The sequence below is a fragment of the Leopardus geoffroyi genome, chromosome C3, assembly GCF_018350155.1.
Source record: "Leopardus geoffroyi isolate Oge1 chromosome C3, O.geoffroyi_Oge1_pat1.0, whole genome shotgun sequence".
NCBI lineage: Eukaryota > Metazoa > Chordata > Mammalia > Carnivora > Felidae > Leopardus > Leopardus geoffroyi.
Window position 1 is genome coordinate 152,798,433 of NC_059338.1, and position 21,022 is coordinate 152,819,454.

At 37.3% G+C, this 21,022-nt stretch overlaps 1 protein-coding gene across 3 annotated transcripts in view; it reads right to left on the reverse strand.

Annotated features, from left to right (window-relative positions):
• Positions 1–21,022, reverse strand: part of UBE2V2 (ubiquitin conjugating enzyme E2 V2) — a 59,546-nt gene that overhangs the window by 10,072 nt on the left and 28,452 nt on the right. For 2 of the 3 annotated variants that reach the window (XM_045455374.1, XM_045455377.1), the window contains exons 2-3: positions 13,185–13,333; positions 8,514–8,639 (exon numbers count right to left, since the gene is read on the reverse strand). In XM_045455374.1, the coding sequence (XP_045311330.1) occupies positions 8,514–8,639; positions 13,185–13,333 (275 nt within the window). Of the gene's footprint in view, positions 1–8,513; positions 8,640–13,184; positions 13,334–19,990; positions 20,034–21,022 lie in introns of those variants that run through there. The other variant, XM_045455373.1, reaches the window with a different exon arrangement.

Below are 21,022 nucleotides of genomic sequence, written 5' to 3' on the forward strand. Positions count from 1 at the left end.
AGGAAATAATAAAGATTAGAGAAGAAAGCAATGCTATTGACACACAAAAAAAAAACAGTATAACAGATCAATGAAACCAGAAGCTGGTTCTTTGAAAGAATTAACAAAATTGATAAACCCCAGGTGAGTCTGATCAAAAAGAAAAAGGAAAGGACCCAAATAAATAAAAACAAGATTGAAAGAGGAGAGATCACAACGAACATGGCAGAAACACAAACAATAAGAGATTATGAGCAATTATATGCAAATAAATAGGCAATCAGGAAGAAATAGACAAATTCATAGAAACATATAATCTACCAAAACTAAAACAGGAAGAAATAGAAAATCTGAACAGACCCATAACCAGTAAAGAAATTGAATTAGTAATCAAAAATCTCCCCAAAAAGCAAGATTCAGGGGCGACTGGCTACCAGGGGAATTCTACCAAACATTTAAAGAAGAGTTAACACCTATTCATTTAAAGCTGTTCCAGAAAAAAAGAAAGGAAAACTTCCAAACTCATTCTATGAAGCCAGCATTACCTTGGTTCCAAACCGAAGACCTCAACAAGATATTAGCCAACGGTATCCACCAATACATTAAAAAAATTATTCACCACCACCAAGTGGGATTTATACCTGGGATTCAGAGCTGGCTCAGTATCTGCAAGTCAATCAATGTGACACATCATATTAATAAAAGAAAGGATAAGAACACATAAACCTCTCAATAAACGCAGAGAAAGCATTTGACAAAATACAGCATCCTTTCTTGATAAAAACCCTTAAGAAAGTACGGAGAGAAGGATCATACCTCGAGATCATGAAAGCCATATATAAAAGACCCAGTGCTAATATCATCCTCAGTGGGGAAAAACTGAGAGCTTTCCCCCTAAGGTCAGGAACAAGACAGGGATGTCCACTCTCACCAATGTTATTCAACATAGTATCCAAAGTCTTAGCCTCAGCAATCAGACAACACAAAGGAATAAAAGACATCCAAATCAGCCAGGAGGAGGTCAAACTTTCACTCTTCACAGATGACATGATACTCTATATGGAAAACCCAAAAGATTCCACCAAAAAACTGCTACAACTGATCCATGAATTCAGCAACATCACAGGATATAAAATCAATGCACAGAAATCAATGGCATTCCTATACATCAAAAATGAAGCAACGGAAAGGGAAATCAAGGATTCGATCCCATTTACAATTGCACCAAAACCATAAAATATACAGAAATAAATCTAACCAAAGAGGTGAAAACTCTATACACTGAAAATTATAGAAAGCTTATGAAACAAACTGAAGAAGACACAAAAAAAGGAAAAATATTCCACGCTCCTGGATTGGAAGAACAAATATAGGTAAAATGTTAATACTACCCAAAGCAATCTACATATTCAATGCAATCCCTATCAAATAATACCAGCATTCTTCACAGAGCTAGAACAAACAATCCTAAAACTTGTATGGAACCAGAAAAAAACCCCAAATAGCCAAAGCAATCTTGAAAAAGAAAACCGAAGCTGGAGGCATCACAATCCTGGGCTTCACAATGTATTACAAAGCTGTAATCATCAAGACAGTATGGTTCTGGCACAAAAACAGATACTCAGATCAATGGAACATAAGAGAAAACTCAGAAATGGGCCAACAAACGCATGGCCAACTAATCTCTGACAAAGCAGGAACAAATATCCAATGGAATAAAGTCTCTTCAGCAAATGGTGCTTAGAAAACTGGCCAGTAACATGAAGAAAAATGAACCTGGACCACTTTCTTACACCATACACAAAAAGTCAAAATGGATGAAGGACCTAAACATAAGACAGGAAGCCATCAAAATCCTCAAGGAGAAAGCAGGCAAAAACCTCTCTGACCTTGGCCGCAGCAACTTCTTACTCAACATACATAGTTCCAGAGGCAACACGTCTAAAAGGCATCCAATGGAATGGGAGAAGATATTTGCAAATGACATATCAGATAAAGGGTTAGTATCCAAAATCTGTAAAGAATGTTATCAAACTCAATACCCAGAAAACAAATAACCCAGTGAAGAAATGGGCAACAGACACGAATAGGCATTCTCCAAAGATATCCAGATGGCCAACCAACACATGAAAAAATGTTCAACATCACTCATCATCAGGGAAATACAAATCAAAACCATAATGAGATATCACCTCACACCAATCAGAATGGCTAACATTAACAACTCAGGCAACAACAGATGCTGGTGAGGATGGAGAAAGAGGATCTCTTTTGCACTGCTAGTAGCAATGCAAACTGGTGCAGCCACTCTGGAAAACGGTATGGAGGTTCTTCCAAAAATTAAAAATAGAACTACCCTACAACCCAGCAATTGCAGTACTAGTTATTATCCAAGGGATACAGGTTTACTGTTTCAAAGGGGCACATGCACCCAAATGTATACATAGCAGCACTATCAACAATACCCAAAGTATGGAAAGAGCCCAAATGTCCATCAACAGATGAATGGATAAAGAAGATGTGGTGTGTGTGTGTGTGTGTGTATACATACATATATATATATATATATATATATATATATATATATATATATGTATGTGTGTATATATATATACATATATATACGTATGTATATATATATATGTATGTATGTATACGTACACACATACATACAATGGAGTATTATTCGGCAATCAAAAAGAATGAAATCTTGCTATCTGCAACTACATGGATGAAACTAGAGGGTATTATGCTAAGTGCAATTAGTTAGAGAAAGACAAGTATCATATGACTTCACTCATATGAAGAAATTTAAGATAGAAAACAGATGAACATAAGGGAAGGGAAGCAAAAATATAAGAACAGGGAGGGGGATAAAACATAGGAGACTCTTAAATATAGAGAACAAACACAGGGTTGCTGGAGGGGTTGTGGGAAGGGGATGGGCTAAACGCATAAGGGGCATTAAGGAATCTACTCCTTGAAATCATTGTTGCACTATATGCTAATTTGGATGTAAATTTAAAAATTAATTAATTAACTTTTAAAAAAAGAAAGAAAGAAACACAGTCTGGCCATACCTCAAAAAGTTAAACATAGAGCCACCATATGACCCAGCAATTCCAATCCTAGGTATATATCCAACAGAAATGAAAGTTTTAACCATACAACCTTGTATACAAATTTTTGCTGCAGCATTATTCATGACAGCCATAAGTAGAAAAACCCAAATGTCTATCAGGTGATGAATGGATTAACAAAATGTATAGACAGATTTATATAATGGAATTATTATTCAGCAATAAAATGTTATAAACGTTATAAAAAGTTATAAAGTACTGATACATGCTATAATACGGATGAACCTTGAAAACATGTTAAGTGAAAGAAGCTAGTTGCCAAAAAACACATATTATGATTTCATTTATATGAAAAATCCAGAATAGGCAAATCTATAAAGACAGAAAGATTAATGGTTGTTTAGGATATGGGACGGTGGAATAGGAAGAGACAACCAATGGGTAGGGGGTTTCCTTTGAGAGGGACAAAAATATTCTAAAACTCGACTGTGGTAATGGGTCCACAACCCAATGAAAACTAAAACACCACTTAAATATATACACTTTGAATGAACTGTATGGTATGCAAATTATATCACAATAAACTGCTTAAAATAGAAGAGAAAATTAATTTTTAAATAATTCTCTTACAAGTAACTGAAGCAATAAGAAGAATGTTATAAGGTTAAGATGTACTTAAAGGGCTTCCTCTAATGATTTAACTTCAGCAGTAGCAAGCCCCTTAGCCTGTTTTAAATAGACTCCACTAGCAAGTAAGAGTTTTCAAGTGGAGAGAATACCAAGCTTTTTCCAAAGCAGAAACAAACACTTCTAGCTGTGAAGTTACATGATAGTTAAATAAACATAAGCGATTGCAACTCCTGTGAAATACCAACAGGGTACGTACACACACACACACACACACACACACACACACACACACAATGGGGAAAAGAAGATGAAGAAGAGAGAGGAGGAAGAAAAGAACATGGGAAAATAAATATCACGTCAGAACAAAATCTGCATCTTATCATTCTATAATATACAATAACTTCCAAAACTTGAGACTTCACAGCATAAAGCACTACAATTTGTGCTTTCCTGTGCTAACCACCCGTAAGGAATAATTTTGCCTTGTTGTATTACATAAATATAAACCAAAATTACTAAAGCAACACTCAAAATTCATCAGGTACTTAACCTCAAAATGACATAAAATTATTCTGGCACATGACCAATGGTCAGTGTGAGGTTCTGGGCATCTATTTACTAGTTATGAAAGTAGTATTTTAAATTCTTAAATATCCATCAAGAGAAAAACTGATGTCCAGTGTACTCACCCTATTTCTAACCTTCTATGCACAACCTACGCTCTAATAATTAAAATCATTATTTCTTTTTCTTTTCAAATCCCCATCCCAGGTTGGCCATATGAAGCACTGGTGAGAATGTACGATCACAGGATACTGTTACACACAGCTAGCAGGACAGATGCAGATCCCACCCTGTGGAGAGTAGCTGGCAATTTTCAATCAAGTTGAAGGCAAGCCCTACACTTCAACACACATTCCACTTCTAGGTGGATGTCCTGGAGCAGTGCTATGTTCCATGGAACAGAGTACGTTCCATGGAATGACACCATGCCTTGAGCTAATTTTTTACTGGTCCACCACAAGACAGACATAGAAATGTGTTTCAAGATTTCTATGGTAATTTGACAGAGATATTCTTGTTTAAAAAACCTGAGCTTATACAGTAAAACCTTGGCTTTTGAGCCTAAATCGTTCCGGAAACATGCTTGTAATCCAAAGCAACTGTATATCAAAGCAAAGTTCCCATAAGAAATAATGGAAACTCAGATGATTCATTCCACAATCTAAAAATGTTCATATAAAAATGATTACAACAATATAATATGAAATAATAAAGAAAATACAAAATATAAATGAAAATAAACAAATTAACCTGCACTTACCTTTGAAAACCTTCGTGGCTGATGTGAGGGAGACAAGAGAGGAGGGTTACTGTGTAGGACAACTTTCACTATCACTAACGGACGTGGACTATGGTACAGTATTAATAAACTCTTATCATTTACTGTATTTAATGTAACTGGCAAAAAGGCAGCAGAGGAAAGGGTCTGTATCTGCAGGCAGCCTGACCTAGAAGGAAGCAACGCATTCCTAAGCTTACTCTTGTCTGGAAAAGCAAAGGACTGTCCACAGGTGCTAAAGTGACAAAAAGACACTAGTGTCAATTGTGGGCACCTTCCAACATTCTGAAAAATCACTGATTTCTGCCAAACACCGCGGCCTGAGACCAAGCATCTGAGCATGGGAGATGATCACCCACAATCCCGCAGAGAGAGAGAGTGAGAGTGAGAGTGAGAGAGAGAGAGAGAGAGAGAGAGAGCGAAGAGAAAGAGAGAAGAGAACCATGGCTCAGTGGTGATCATATGACGTTCAATGTCACATAATACTCGTATTGCAAGACATCAATCGTTTATCAGGTTATGATTTATTAGAAACGTTTGCTCGTCTTGCAGAACACTTGCCGAACAAGTTACTCACAATCCAAGGTTTTACTGTATTTTCTTTTTTATTTCATTTTCTTAGTAATTTTTATTGTATTTTACACAAGTACTGATCTACAACATATTGGATACCAACAAACCAACCATTAAACACCCAAGTCTTAAGAAACACTGCCCTAGGGTAGAAGAATACTTATATAAGAATGTCCATTGTAGCAATCTTTTCAGTGAAAACTGAAAACGGCCTAAATGCCCAGCAAGTGAAAAACAGAGTATTAAAAGGAACAATCTAATTTAAATGACTCAACACGGATGAAACTCAAAAATCACTGACGTGATTCCACACAAAAGTAATACAATATAAAGGCATACACACACGTGCATAGTTAAAGCATAACAATCATGCATGGAAATGATAAACATCAAATTCAAGATGAGATTACTTCGGAGGAAAGTAGAAGGGGAAACTGGGGAAAGGTACACAGAGTTAACTACTTATAATGTAGTCTTTCTTTTAAAAAAGGCTATTACAAACAAGACCAAAATGCTAAGATGTGACAAGGGAAAATGGACGATGTTGGTTATATCACTTTTCTAAAATTTGTCTATGTATCAAAAATTTCTTTTAAAAACACCAAAAATGAAAACAAAGAGAAAAGTAGTAATAAATTTATAGAAACTGCTACAAAGGAAAAGATTATCAGAGTAAAAAAAGGGACAGAATTCAAGAAAAGACTTTTCGAAGAAAGTGACTTTTACACAGAAAAGGGAAGGCTCTGTAAGGATTAGCCAGAGTGGGGGAGATGTCCAGACAGGAAGAACAGTGCACTGATCCTGAGGCAAAATGAAAGGCATGCAGGGCAATGTGGACCCTGTGAGTCCCAATGAACCATGGCAAAAAGCATGCACATTGTGGTTGAAGTCATTAAAGGATCTTAAAGCACAGAAGTGACATAACACAATTTGTATTTTAGAAATATCCTTCTGGGATACATGCACCCCAATGTTTATAGCAGCACTATCAACAATATCCAAAGTATGGAAAGAGCCCAAATGTCCATCAATGGATGAATGGATAAAGAAGATGTGGTCTATATACACAATGGAGTATTACTCGGCAATCAAAAAGAAGGAAATCTTGCCATTTGCAACTATGTGGATGGAACTGGAGGGTATTATGCTAAGTGAAATTAGTCAGAGAAAGACAAAAATCATATGACTTCACTCAGATGAGGACTTTAAGAGACAAAACAGATGAACATAAGGGAAGGGAAACAAAAATAATATAAAAACAGGGAGGGGGACAAAACAGATGGGATTCATAAATATGGAAACAAACTGACGATTACTGGAGGGGTTGTGGGAGGGGGGGATGGGCTAAATGGGTAAGGGGCATTAAGGAATCATTGTTGCACTATATGCTAACTAATTTGGATGTAAATTTTAAAAAATAAAAAAGAAATTAAAAAAAAAGAAATTCCCTAAACAATATCCTTCTGTATGTTCAAAATGTTTTATAATCCTGCTTCTATCACATCTCTTAATATTATTTATCATAGAAATACTTAAGTATGCACACTGTAATTTCTAGAATAACCACTGAAAAAACAAAAATAGAATGAAAAATTTTGAGAACCATTTCAAAAGCAGAAAAGAAACAAAAACCACATGGAAAATGAGAAACCACAAAATAAAATGACTTATTAAACCTAAACATATCAATATTATATTAAATGTAAAGGGACTAAATAGTCCCAATAAATTACAAAGACTGACAGACTGACAGGAAGGACTCTCAGAACCCAGCTTTTAGGTGGCATGCATCAGGTAGGGAGATTTGTAAGTGACCAGCAGGTTCAGAGCTGAGACTTCCAATGACCTGTCCACCTTCTTCCTGTCAGGGTCATGCTTTCTTCTAGCACATCCAGCAGGGAAGCACTTGCCATTGTGGGGCCTAGCTGTGGGTCTGCATACTAGACTGAGTTGGGGGCTAGAGGGCTAGTTCTGTGTGTCCACGGTTCAATTTGTTACCAGAGGGAATTACAAATGTGAAACAGATGAAATATGGAATAAATCCTACTGTGATGGAATAGTGTGTTGGTATAAACTCACAGTTTTTAATAGATGATAGGTAAGGCAGGTATATAAATAGATAAATAGGAAGGAAAGAGGGAAGGAGGCTAGGTATACACACATGATACATTGGGTAAAATTAAAAAAAAAAAAAAAAGACAGTATATAAAAGAATATTTTTAAGATGTTAATTACTACTAGTGAGGAAAAGGAATACAGGAATAGGATGAGAAGGAGCACACAAGAAGTTAAGGATATTGATAACATTCTATTTCCTAAGATGGATGATGTTCATTTTATTATTATTGTGTTATTACACTTCCTAACATGTATTTTGCATGTGAGTGTACTCTCAACATGGCATATCAAGAGCCTGGATTTAGAAGTCTTAACATGAGCCCTAACAACCTAATCATAATGGAAATTTAGCCTTCCCACTAACTTCCAGGTAGAGCATGTCATTTTGGTTTATTTGCTTTAAACACACAACAATGCTCAACCATGACTATTTGTTCTAATACAGACACACTTGTTCCTCAAAGCCTCCCCTTCATGAATATTCATTTTTTTAATCTCACCAAATGTACCTTAACCTTAAAGAAAAATAACAAAGAGAATGTTATCTTTTTACCAAATAAGGATTCAACTTAAATATGACTACTGAAGCAATTAATAAACCCTGAGAGAACTGTTGTCATCACATCTATCTAGGCTGGTACATAAAGGTTTTTTAAGGACAGATTGATTTATAAGAGAAAAACAAGATATATTTCTTTTAGACTTCCAACTAAACAAAGGTCTGTTTTATATTTTAACTTTCTTCTGACTATATATTATTTTATAAAAATAAAATGACTATTTTAACTTACCATTCCACTGGAATTATTAATTCCATTCATATTAATTTTGGTTACAAATCTAACTGATGGAGGAGCTTCTGGGTATTTAGGTCCACATTCTACTTTCAGGCTATATATTCTGTTTTCATAATTTGTCTGGAAGGCAAAAATAATAATATTCAACTGCTAATGAAGAGGAAAAGTACAATATTAATGTATTTGATATTACTTTATGATCAATAATTTATATTTTTGTACATTCACATTTATGTGATAAGCTAACCAGCTATAGATTTCACTTACCCAAACCGATCCACAACTTCCTTTCCCTTAAGTAAGAGCTATTCCCAAGTGGAGGTCAGACCTGGGATATTAAACTACTGTAATTTAAAATGTATGCAACAATCTTGTATATATATTACTAATTATTTCAACACTTTGAAAAGAAACACCTGTATAAAAGTCAACCAAGGTTAACCGCACACATCCATTAACACGCCCAGCAGTTTGGATGTGTACAGTAAGGACTAACATCACGGAGATCGCAAGGAAATCATCCAGTCTGTGGTACTCAATCTGGATGAACAGTAACCTATCTACAAGACTTACATTAACAAGTAAGAATAATAGGGCCGCCTGGGTGGCTCAGTTGCTTAAGCGTCCAACTCTGGTTTCGGCTCAGGTCATGATCTCACAGTTTGTGGGTTTGAGGCCCACGTCAGGCCCCATGCTGCCAGAGCAGAACCTGCTTGGAATTCTCTCTCTCTCTCCTCCTCTCTCTGCCCCTCCCTGCTCACTCTGTCTCTCTCAAAATAAAAAAAAATAAACATTAATAAATAAATAACAAAAATAATAGTAATAGCCCCCAACAAACTCTATAATGTTAAACATACTCAACGTATATGGGAACAACCAGAACTCTCACACTTTACTGGGAGTAGAGGATGGTATAACCATTTAGGAAACAAACTGGCATTTTCTTATAAAGATAAGTAAGTGTGTACCTACCTACCCTATGATGTAACAATTCCATTCCTAGACATTTTATCCAAAAAAATGGAAACAAGCATGTTCACAAAAGACTTTTAAAAGACTGTTCATAGCAGCTTTATTTCAAATAGCCACAAAGTAGATAAAATCCAAATACCATGAACACAGTGATAAATACATCATGGTGCAAATCCATACAGTAAAATACTACTCAGTAACATAAATATTAAGAACCATAAATAAAAAGAACCACTACCACTACTGTGTGGAACAACACAACTAAATCTCTGAGACATCGTGCTGAGTCGAAATAAGCAGACCAGTAAATACACACACTGCATGATTCCACTTACACGAAATTCTACCGCATGCAAAACTGCTCCAGGCTGGGTGGGGGTGAGAAAGGGCACAAGTGACTGAACTGTTCTATATCTAGACAGGAGCATAGGCAACAAGGTGTATTTGTGGAAACTCGTGGTGAGATTTGTTCATTTCATTATATGTAAATTATACCCAACTTTTTAAAATTAAATTAAAAAACTCTAAACCAGCCTTTTAAACATCATCTTAACTTTGGACCAAGGTCTAATTTTATCACTCCAATTAAAAAAAACAAAAACAAAAAAACACAGCCACATCTTTCTGTCATCCAATCAATTGCAAAATACAAAAAGGGGAAAAAAAGGAATATTTACAAAATATGTACTATAGTCAGGTACCTTCCTATTGTCTAATTATTAAGTCATTTAATTCTCCAAACTAAATGGGCAAAGCAGATCCATTTACATATAAGGAAAACTTGGAAAAGTTACTAAATCTCTAATGCTAAAAAAATATTGCTTCAGAAAATTTAAAACACAAACATATATGGAAAAACAAAATTGCTGATTATATAAATCCAAACAAAGTACTAGAATAACATTAAAAAAATCAGGGACGTTAATAATGCATTAAAAAAATTAAAAACCCCTAACCAAGTAACAGTATGGTAAGGCAAAATTTTCCCATTATGCTGGTTAGATGTGGACACCTGAAGCTGGGGACAAACTGCCCTAAATATGGCACCTCCTAAAGAGAAAACAACTAAGGGGAGACAGTAACTCCTGCAGGTTTTATTACAAGGCAACTGAATGAGTGCACAAGTACTCACCCTCACTGGGTCTCAGTGAAGGAGGAAGTCAGGAGATGGTGACAGAAGGCAGAAAAATCATTAGCTGGCCGGAAAGATGCTGTGCCTTTGTAAGGTGCTCCCCTCTTGCCCCTTCCTGGCTTCCAAAGGAAGTAAGAAGAGGCTCCAACACCACTACCCTGAGAAAGGGGAAGGCCCAGGGTGCCTGGATGGCTCAGTTGGTTAAGTGCCTGACTTCAGCTCAGGTCATGATCTTGAGGTTTGTAAGTCTGAGCCTTGCATGGGGCTCTGTGCTGAGAGCCCAGAGCAGGGAGCCTGCTTTGGATTCTATGTTTCCCTCTCTCTCTGTACCTCCCCTGCTTGTAGTCTCTCTCTCTCTCTCTCTCTCTCTCTCTCTCTCCCCCTCCCTCCCTCCCTCTCTCTCTCTCCCTCTCTCAAAAACAAATAAAAGTCCAAAAAATTAAAAAAAAAAAAAAAAGAAAGGAAGGAAGGAAGGAAGGAAGGAAGGAAGGAAGGAAGGAAGGAAGGAAGAGAGGGAAGGCGGGAGGGAGGGAGGGGAAGGCCCAATGACCAGCCGTCCAGTATGTCCAGTGGCCCAATGGCAGCATTGTGTCTACACAGCTCTTTTGAGCAAACCAAACCCACTCCCGCAAGCTAGAGTAGGTTCCACTATGCACTGAACACAGCCTGGACACAGAGGGGCTTCCTGCAATTCGGTGACACCAGGAAAGGCAGCTAGTCTGCATGTGAGATCAACTGGGAGCTGCTCTTCCATATTCGGGAACTATGCTCCAGGCCGGTCCACAAAATCACTGAGGAACTCACACACAAGTTCTAAAACATTCCTAAAGTTTAAAGTCCATTGGAGGTAGTGGCTGGAGAAAAACTAAATCTAAATAATTTCAAACTTATACTCTAGTATAAATAAATATACTAGATATCTAGTAAATAAATATACTAAATACAGTAAATATCTAGTATATATAAATATAAATTTATACTCTAGTATACTCAAGTTCAGACTGTCAAATCTTCAAACTATTCATTAAGAATGTTGTTCATAAATTAGGGGGCGCCTGGGTGGCTCAGTTGGTTAAGCATCTGACTCTTGGTTTTGTCTCAGGTCATGATCTCAGTTTCAAGCCCGTGCTGGCAGCACAGAGCCTGCTTAGGGTTCTCTCTCTCCCTCCTCCCTCACTCCCTCCCCCACTCACACTCTCTGTCTTTCCCAAAGTAAATACATAAAAACTTAATTAAAAACAAAAGTTCATAAACTAAAGTCCTTTCTTTTTTAACCAAACAGACCATGTTAATAATGTTCACAAGCAGTGAAAATCAAGGTTTTCATTATAAATACCAAGTTATAAAAAAACACATCAAGAATCTTAACCATCAAATTACATTTCCTTCCTCAAATATCTTACGGGAAAACCAAAGCAGAAGAAGGAAATAGGAGTTTGTCAGGTTAGTAGTGTGCTCAGATTCTGCAAAGAAATACCAGAAAATGTAAAACATATGGTGATTCACTCTCTAAAGTTAACACTGCTGATTACTTGATCCATTTTTCTTTTGTAAAAATCAAGAGGCAATCTAAACGCCACCCAAAAGCAAAACAATTGAAATGCTCTCATCAGGTAGCCAATAGTATATAAAACCAAAGACTAAAAAAGAAAACCTTCAAACTGGTGCTCTTTGCAGAAGTCAAAAACATTATGGAATACATATTTCAAAGACTCACTGCCAGGAGTGCAGTAAATGGGATCTTTGAGTAAGGAATGCAACGTGGAAAAATATTTCCCAGTCTGGAAAAGATTTTGAGTAAAAATAAAACTTCTTAAGCTTGAGAAAGACCTAAATAAAATGAAACACAATGGGTCTGTTGCCAACAATGCAAAAAATATACAAAAATCATAGACTTTTCTCTGTATTTTATAAATGAAAAAACTGAGGCCTATAGTATATACAAGACAAGTCACATGTCAAGAGGGCAAACAGCAGTGTGCACTCAATACAAACCAATTTAGAAACCCTTGGTTACACCTTGGTTACACACATAGCGAGCGGGTTAGTAACATGTTATGTCAAAATATACTGTTTGCTCTTCCCAAGTAACCCCTCCATTTCCTCACCTTTTCTCCTCTCTATCTGGAATGTTCTCCATCCCCATCACCACCTTCTGAAATCCTACCAGTCAGTCCTTTAAGGCTCATTCCAAAGGCAACTTCCTCCACTGTTCAGCCTTCCTCAATTATTCCAGCTAGAAGAAACATATTCTAAAGTCCCGTAGTGAACTTTCTCTGCCATATTTAGAATCTGTCATTTGTAATTATTTTTTCTTCTCTACTCAACTGCAAACACCTTGACGGCAATGACCGTATCAATATTTCCCCCCAGTCCTCCACAAAATCAAGCATTATACCCTACACACAGGAAGCATCTCGATAAATGTATACAAAATGAATTAAAAGGGAGGAATTGTTTCAGTTAAAAGTGATAATTACTTTAATATCAATATTAAATAAAATGCTTACTCTAAAATGACAATAATATTAATAGAAAAAAATATAATTTATAGCACTGACCCTTGGTGGCCCAATAATCATGCCTGTCCACCTTGTAAGTGTCATATCTTCATCATCTTCAAGGCCCCAGCTAACCGTACCATCGCCTACTCCTTTTTGTCCTTCTTCAAGTTCTTCCAACAAGCGAAAATTACGAGGAACTTTAACTCCTATACAAAAGAATGTAAATGTAAAGAGCCCATAATTACAAGAGTTGCATATATTCAAATTGAGCTTTTTCCAGTTTAAACTTTACAAATTATTTCCCAAAATGTCAAATTCCCTTTAAGCATTCTCCCCCAGAAAACGCTCAATCTAAAACCACTCAAAGTGAAAACCCTGAAGAAAACACCGTAACAAATATTAGCTGCAGCATAGAACATGTAGATAAATTCCTAACAAATCAATGTTATCCTGGCATAAATCAGTCATAAGGAAATCATTATAAAATGAATATTTTCCAGAACTGAGATTTCTGTTCCAAGCCTAGAACACTTCATCAAGTAAATAGGCAGGACCAGAAAGTTCAAATTCATTAACATGTCCTCTCTAATGCTTTTTAAAGAAGAGAATTATGTTCCATCTTTAAAAAAGCACTAGAGGGGCGCCTGGGTGGCTCAGTCGGTTGAGCGTCTGACTTCGGCTCAGGTCATGATCTCACGGTCCGTGAGTTCGAGCCCCGCATCGGGCTCTGTGCTGACCGCTCAGAGCCTGGAGCCTGTTTCCGATTCTGTGTCTCCCTCTCTCTCTGACCCTCCCCCGTTCATACTCTGTCTCTCTCTGTCTCAAAAATAAATAAACGTTAAAAAAAAAAAAAAAAAAAAAGCACTAGAGGGCACAATTTTTTTCAAGAATGCTGAAGCGGCCCCATCCATGGCCTCCAGTCAGTCTCCTTTCTTCTCCTCATCCCTAACTAGAGGGTCTTACCTCTCCCCATGTCAGCATGGGGCGTCATCATCCCTTGGGGAGCTCCTTGATTTGAGAATAACTCTCCTTATGGATATAGCAGTTTCCTAGGATCCGCCCTTCACCTCTGGGCCCAACCCAGCAAATTTTGCACGATCCACTAGCCCTTCTCATACCTCCCCCTCTTTAGGCTTCATCACCCCTACTTTATTTCTAAAATCTTAACACAGAAGTTTGCCTCTCTGCCCAGAACCTAGCATTTCACAGTTCTCACTCCTTCGTCCTCAACAGACCTGGTCTTTGCCACCATTGTGACTTCCAACCCCTGGAATCCAACCATGATTCTTCCAACTGACCACAACCTTTCTTACAATTACTGGTCTCACGTCTCCAAAGAACGGACCTCGTGGTCTTTCATGTACTCAAAGGCGTCTAGATTGAAACATCCCCAAGCCCCACCACACAAGTCTTGAAAAAATTAGGTAAATGCCCTCAGAAGCCTCTCTTTGGCTCTAGAGCTTGTGCACATGTGGCCGTGCACTCTCTCTCTCATGCATGCACACACACGATTATGGTTTTTTTTGGGGGGGGATGACATCTCTTCTAAAGTGGCCATCATTTTGTATAACTTCTCTCTTGGTGAAACCAAAACATCTTTCACTTACTAATTGACAGTAACCCTTCTGGACATGTAACGAAAAAGCAATAAAAATACTGTAAATTAAAAGAACACTAGCCATTTTGTGCTTCATGAAAAAATGCTTGAAAATCTTGGGCCACAGATATACAGAGCTTTTACAAATCACAAAAAAACCCACAAAAATAGCCATTATTACAACTACTATGATTATTAAAACCATTTGTTGAGCATACATTGTGTTCTATTTTAAATAAATCATCCCCTTTAGTCCTAAAAGCACCCATTTTACAGTCGTGGAAACTGGGCTATGACGAAGTTATGTCACACGGCTGTAAGAGGCAGATCCGGCACTGAAGTCCAGTTTTCTAGACCAAAGCCACTTTGACATCAAGTCACACAGCAGTACAAACTACACAAGTGGCATATCCTGTCACAGATCTAGAAATCAGACTGCCCAGGTCCAGATCTGCTAACCACTTAACATGGGACTCCCAGCCCTGCTTTCTCACCTGTAAAACTGAGGTAACAGTAGTTCCTACCTCACAGAATCACTGTGAAAATTAAACAAGGTAATCCACCTTAAACACAATAAATGTTGACTACGATGACCATTTTAGTGTTTGTAGTAGATGGAATTAAATACATCCATTTAAAACTTCCATTAGCCTCCATCTATGCTATGTGAGAATAAAAGCTCTTTATTCTTTAAAAGAATAAGATTCTATATATGAGAATATATTCTATGTATTAGAATATACTTTATGAAATGACATATATACTCTATAAAAGCTCTAAAAACTGTAGGGTGGCCCCTAGAAATTTTACCCTAAGCTGTTAGTTTCTATTCACCTAACATCGGGACAGCTGCTATTTTCCTGTAGCTTATACAGTCATGACCTCCACAATGCTTTGCTACTGAATTCCTTTTTCAAATAACCTTAAATCAGCTTGATTATCCTTACCATTTAAAGCCATTCCCCAAGAATTATTCTAAAAAAAATTTTTTTTGATGTTTTTATTTATTTTTGACACAGAGACAGAGCATGAGCAGGGGAGGGGCAGAGAGAGAGGGAGACACAGAATCCGAAGCAGGCTCCAGGCTCCTAGCCGTCAGCACAGAGCCCGACGCGGTGCTTGAACTCAGGAACCGCAAGATCATGACCTGAGCTGAAGTCGGACGTTTAACCGAACTGAGCCACCCACACGCCCCTCCCCAAGAATTATTCTAAATTTGCATTGAATTCTGTTGCCGATTTATAAACAATTCAATCAAGTGACCTTTATGAGCATCCAAAACTACAAAGGGAACTAGAAAATTAAGGTTTCTTCTTATATAAGTGCCGTAAAAGTGATAAAGATAGTTACTACTAAACTTTTCACCATTTCTTTATATTGCATTTTGGGAAAATAATTGTAAGATTAATAGATAATTACTGATGGTACTAACATTTAAAAAATTATAGCAGCTAAGACGATTTTGCTTTTAAAGTATAAGACAAAAAAATACAAGGTTAACACTGAGTCATATTTTTAAATTCAGGGTTAGAGTACTCTGGTTTTATTTCAACCAACCACTAATATCTGTGAAGAAATAAAAGCCACAAGGTGGGGATGTTACTCCATGAAAATTGAAGTATGTATGTAGACTGCCCTCTGGATCTCTTGCCATATATGAGCCTTTTTCTATAGTTCTACTTGTCTTTTTCCTGTATGTCTGTGTGTGTTATTAAGTTTAAACTATTTTGTTCTGTTAGTCTTGGATCTTCATTAAAAGAAAAAAAAAGTCACCCATAAATCCACCCTTCCTAGCTGAAACTTTTAAAATGATGTCAATTTTTGGTCCAGAAGAATACCAAAGATCATCCAGTCCAAAACCTAATACTTTAGAGGAAATAAGATTATCACCAGTAAAAGTGGAGTGATAATCCTAAAGTCACTTAACTATTAATTGACAAACCAAGTCAAAAACCTCTAGGCTTCTCCACTAATCTAGTTTCTTCTTTAGTACATTACAATGAACCTATACTCCTGGGAAATAAGACCAAAAATAATGACACTCATAACCAAAACTCTGAATGCAAACAAATGCATTCTAGAAAAATGCTTCCAGTTTTAAATGTGAAAGATATCAAACTGCACATCACTTGCCTTTAATTCCCATGATACCAAAAATAAAGGCATAAAGACTGCCAAATAAAGCCCAGAATGAATCTTGTCATGCAGTGTTCATTAAGAAAATAGATTTCCCAACTTTAACTCATACAATTTGACCTTTTTCAAGTTACAAGGAAAAAAAGGCTAAGAACTTGAATAGTAATAAATCTATCCAACCAGCCATACAAACATGAGAAACAACAGCAAAGCAAATTTACTATCAGTTTGCAATTAATCATCTAAATTAAGTAAGTTCTACCACAAAAAAAAGACAAGAGGTGGTATAGTTTTAGAGAGGGCAGTATAAATTCCAGTTCTACCTGATGGTGAACATTCTAAGATGTACAAAAGCCCCTAAAATTCAAAAAATAATTATTGTTACCATTTTAGTGTATTTTCTCTTCAGATTATTTTCCATACAAAATATATGGCTTCCATGCTTTTTTCCCCAAAACGAGTTCACGCCTCAAAGTTTTGTAACTTCCTTTTCCCCCTACCTACAAACTTATTTCTGTGGCAAACATAATCAGGTGCCATCTTAAAATGCCCCAATGAATAATATTAGTCTTGCTTGGGGGACAGGAATAGGAAGACTTGACTAGGGGAATCATCACCTACTCAAAACTTAAAGGAGGGGTGCCTGGGTGGCTCGGTCGGTTGGGCGTCCGACTTCGGCTCAGGTCATGATCTCACCGTCCATGGGTTCAAGCCCTACATCGGGCTCTGTGCTGAAAGCTCAGAGCCCATTGCATGCTTTAGATTCTGTCTCCCTCTCTCTGCCCCTCCCCCACTCAAGCTCTGTCTCTGTCTCTCTCAAAAATAAACATTACAAAAAAATTTTTTTTAATTAAAGGAAAATATCTGTAGAAATGGAATAAACGTTTTCTGTTTTATGTGCTTTTCAACCCTCCTCTAGCTGATCCTCACAAACACCCAGGTCCCAGGTTGGCTATGGGTCCCTTCCCCTCACCCCACTACCCAGAGGGTCTACAAGGTTAAGGAAGAGAGTGTATGGGGCATGTGTGCTGCGGGATGTGGCCAAGGCTGCTTACGTGTCCCCTGCAGAGTCCTTGAGCATGGATTTCAACAAACATGAGTGGACACGCTGTTAAGATGGAACTCATGAAAAGTCCCGCCTTTGATTTTAGTTCTCTGATTCTGCCCCACCCTGGGAGTTCTGAGTTCTCAACCCCCAACAAGCTGACTTGATTAAAAATAACATATTTACTGAGCACCTCCCATGAGACAAACATTTGCTAAAAGCTTTACAGGCAGAAGTCCTTCATTAAATCACCTCGTAAGCTGATAGAACATCACCATTTCACTAGATAAGAAAATTAAGGCTTAAATTATTAGGCTGAACCTTATAAAATCAAAGTACAGTTATTCAGGCATCTTTTTAACCAAAAGAAAGAGAAATCTCATAAAATTCAATCTAATTACATGGCGAGTATATCAGGGTTGAAGCTCTTAGCCAGTATTCTCCACTGCCTACTCATGGAACCTACTAGTCCCGAATGGAGCTCCTTTCCCCACCTCCTGCTAATTTGTCCCCAATCCATGCAAATCTAATAGGGATGAGGGACACATCTTGACCAAGTATGTAAGCAACTCTGATCAAATACATACTGTTCTGAACTCCATTAAAAGGACTCTTCCCAGGGGTGCCGGGTATCTCAACCGGGTAAGCACCCAATTCTTGATTTGGGCTCAGGTATTGATCTCATGGTTCGTGAGATTCAGCCCCACAGCACGGGGCCTGCCTAGGATTCTCTCCCTCTCTCTCTGCCCCTCCTCCGCTCACGCAGAGCTGGGGCTCCTGCTCGCTCCTTCTCTCTCTCTCTCTCTCAAAATAAATACACATTACGGAAAAAAAAAATCTCTCTGTATGTCACATACTAGGCATGCTCAAAGCAAAATACTCCTATCCAGGGAAAATAACACAGCACTTTATATTTTTCAAATTACTTTCTCGTACTGCCACCTATCTGAATATAACAAAAGTCTTTTTGAGGTACGATGGGCAGCTATACCCACATTTTACAAAGACCAAAAACATAAAGTAACTTATTCAAGACCACTGCAAGCTAGTAGCTTACTCAAAACTAAAATTCAGCTTTCCCAACACAGGTACAAACTGTCACCATACACTGCATCTCAAAAGCCATAAAACTTTCTTAATTTTTATTCTTTTAAAGTGAGCCCAATGTGGGGCTTGAACTCACGACCCTGAGATCAAGAGTCACATGCTCTACCAACTGAGCCACCAGGCACCCCAGAATCCAGAAAACAAAAAACAAAGCAAGGGGTGCCTGGGTTGAGGGCATCAGTCAGTTGAATGTCTGACTCTTGGTTTTGGCTCAGGTCATGATCCCAGGGGGTCGTGGGATCAAGCCCTGAATCCAGCTCAGCACTGAGTGTGGAGATCCCCTCTCTCCTTCTTCCCCTCTCCCTACTTGTGCTCTCTCTCCCTTTCTAAAATTAAAAAAAAAAAAAAAAAAAAATTTAAATTAAAGCCCCATGGATTAAAAAAAAAATGTAGGGAGATGACAGAATATGTACAACTTAAAATAAAATACATATTTTCCAAACACGACTCGTTGTTGAAATTTGCCATAAGCAAAAATACTGTAAAGGAAGTGTTAAAATTTAAGTCCAAGAAATTTATGGTTTTGCAGTGTTTAAAATCATATATTAATAAAAACATTTATAAAAGCTCTCTGAATAATACTTCACAATTTTCCAGAAATTTAAGAGTCAGATATTTGTTGTTTTAACATTATTATCTATCTTAATGGGACAAAAAATTATGAAAACACCATGTAGAGAAACACACATCAAACAGCAAAGTATCAGGAGACCTATATTCTGTCATCCATTCACTCCTGTATTAATTCATGCCTTCACTCAATAATCATCTGACTGCTACCAGATGCAGTTACTATAATAGACGCTTGAAACCAGGAGACTAAAAGCTTAGTTTGCTCTCAAGAAGTTTACAAACTAGGACAGGAAGATGATTAAGAGACAGCACGATATAATGTGAAAAATCCTCTGGAAGCATCTAGAAAGGACAACTTACCCCAAAAGAAGGGACAAGGAAAGTCTCCTAAAAGAAGAAACTCACCAGATGCACCATAAAGAACAGAAACCATCCAGGGTGAAGAATGGGTGAAAATATGTAAGGCGCCAGTGGAGAAAAATTACAAAATATAAGTAAAGAACATCAAAAACCTGAATAAATAAAGCAATCAGCCTACATGACAAACTTATTGCAAAGGTTAAGTACTCAAATTAATCTAGAGATTCTTTCCATGTAAACTGAAATTCAAATAGCATTGTTCCTGGAACTTGACAAACAGTCCTAATATTCTTCTGGCAAGAGTTTGGAGAAAATTTTTAAAGAAAAAGAAAGCAGAAGGAATAATTTCCCTAGATATTAAGATTTTCTCATCAGCCAAAGAAACTAACATAATGTGAAATTAGACTAACAGACTAATGGGGAGGAGCCCCAAAACAGATACATGCACATATGAACAGGATATATATATACTCTGAAAACTACAGAAGACTTATGAGAGAAATTGAAGAGGGCACAAAACAGTGGAAAAGCATTCCAGGCTCATGGGCTGAAAAAATGAACACTGTTAAAACGCCTATACTACCCAAAGCAATCTACACATTTAATGCAACCTCTATCAAAATAACACCAGCATTTTTCACAGAACTAGAACAATCCTAAAATTTGTATGAAACCACAAAAGACCCCAAATAGCCAAAGCAATCCTGAAAAAGCAAAACAAAGCTGGAAGCATCACAATTCCAAATTCCAAGCTTTATTACAAAGCTGTAGTCATCAAGATAGTATGGTACTGTCACAAAAACAGACACACAGATCAATGGAACAGAATAGAAAACCCAGAAATGGACCCACAACTATATGGTCGACTCATCTTTGACAAAGCAGGAAAGGACATCCAATGGAAAAAAGACCATCTCTTCAACAAATGGTGTTGGGAAAACTGTACAGCAACATGCAGAAAAATGAACCTGGACCACTTTCTTACACCATACACAAAAATAAATTCAAAATGGATGAAGGAACTAAACGTGAAACAGGAAACCATCAAAATTCTACAGAAGAACACAGGCGGCAACC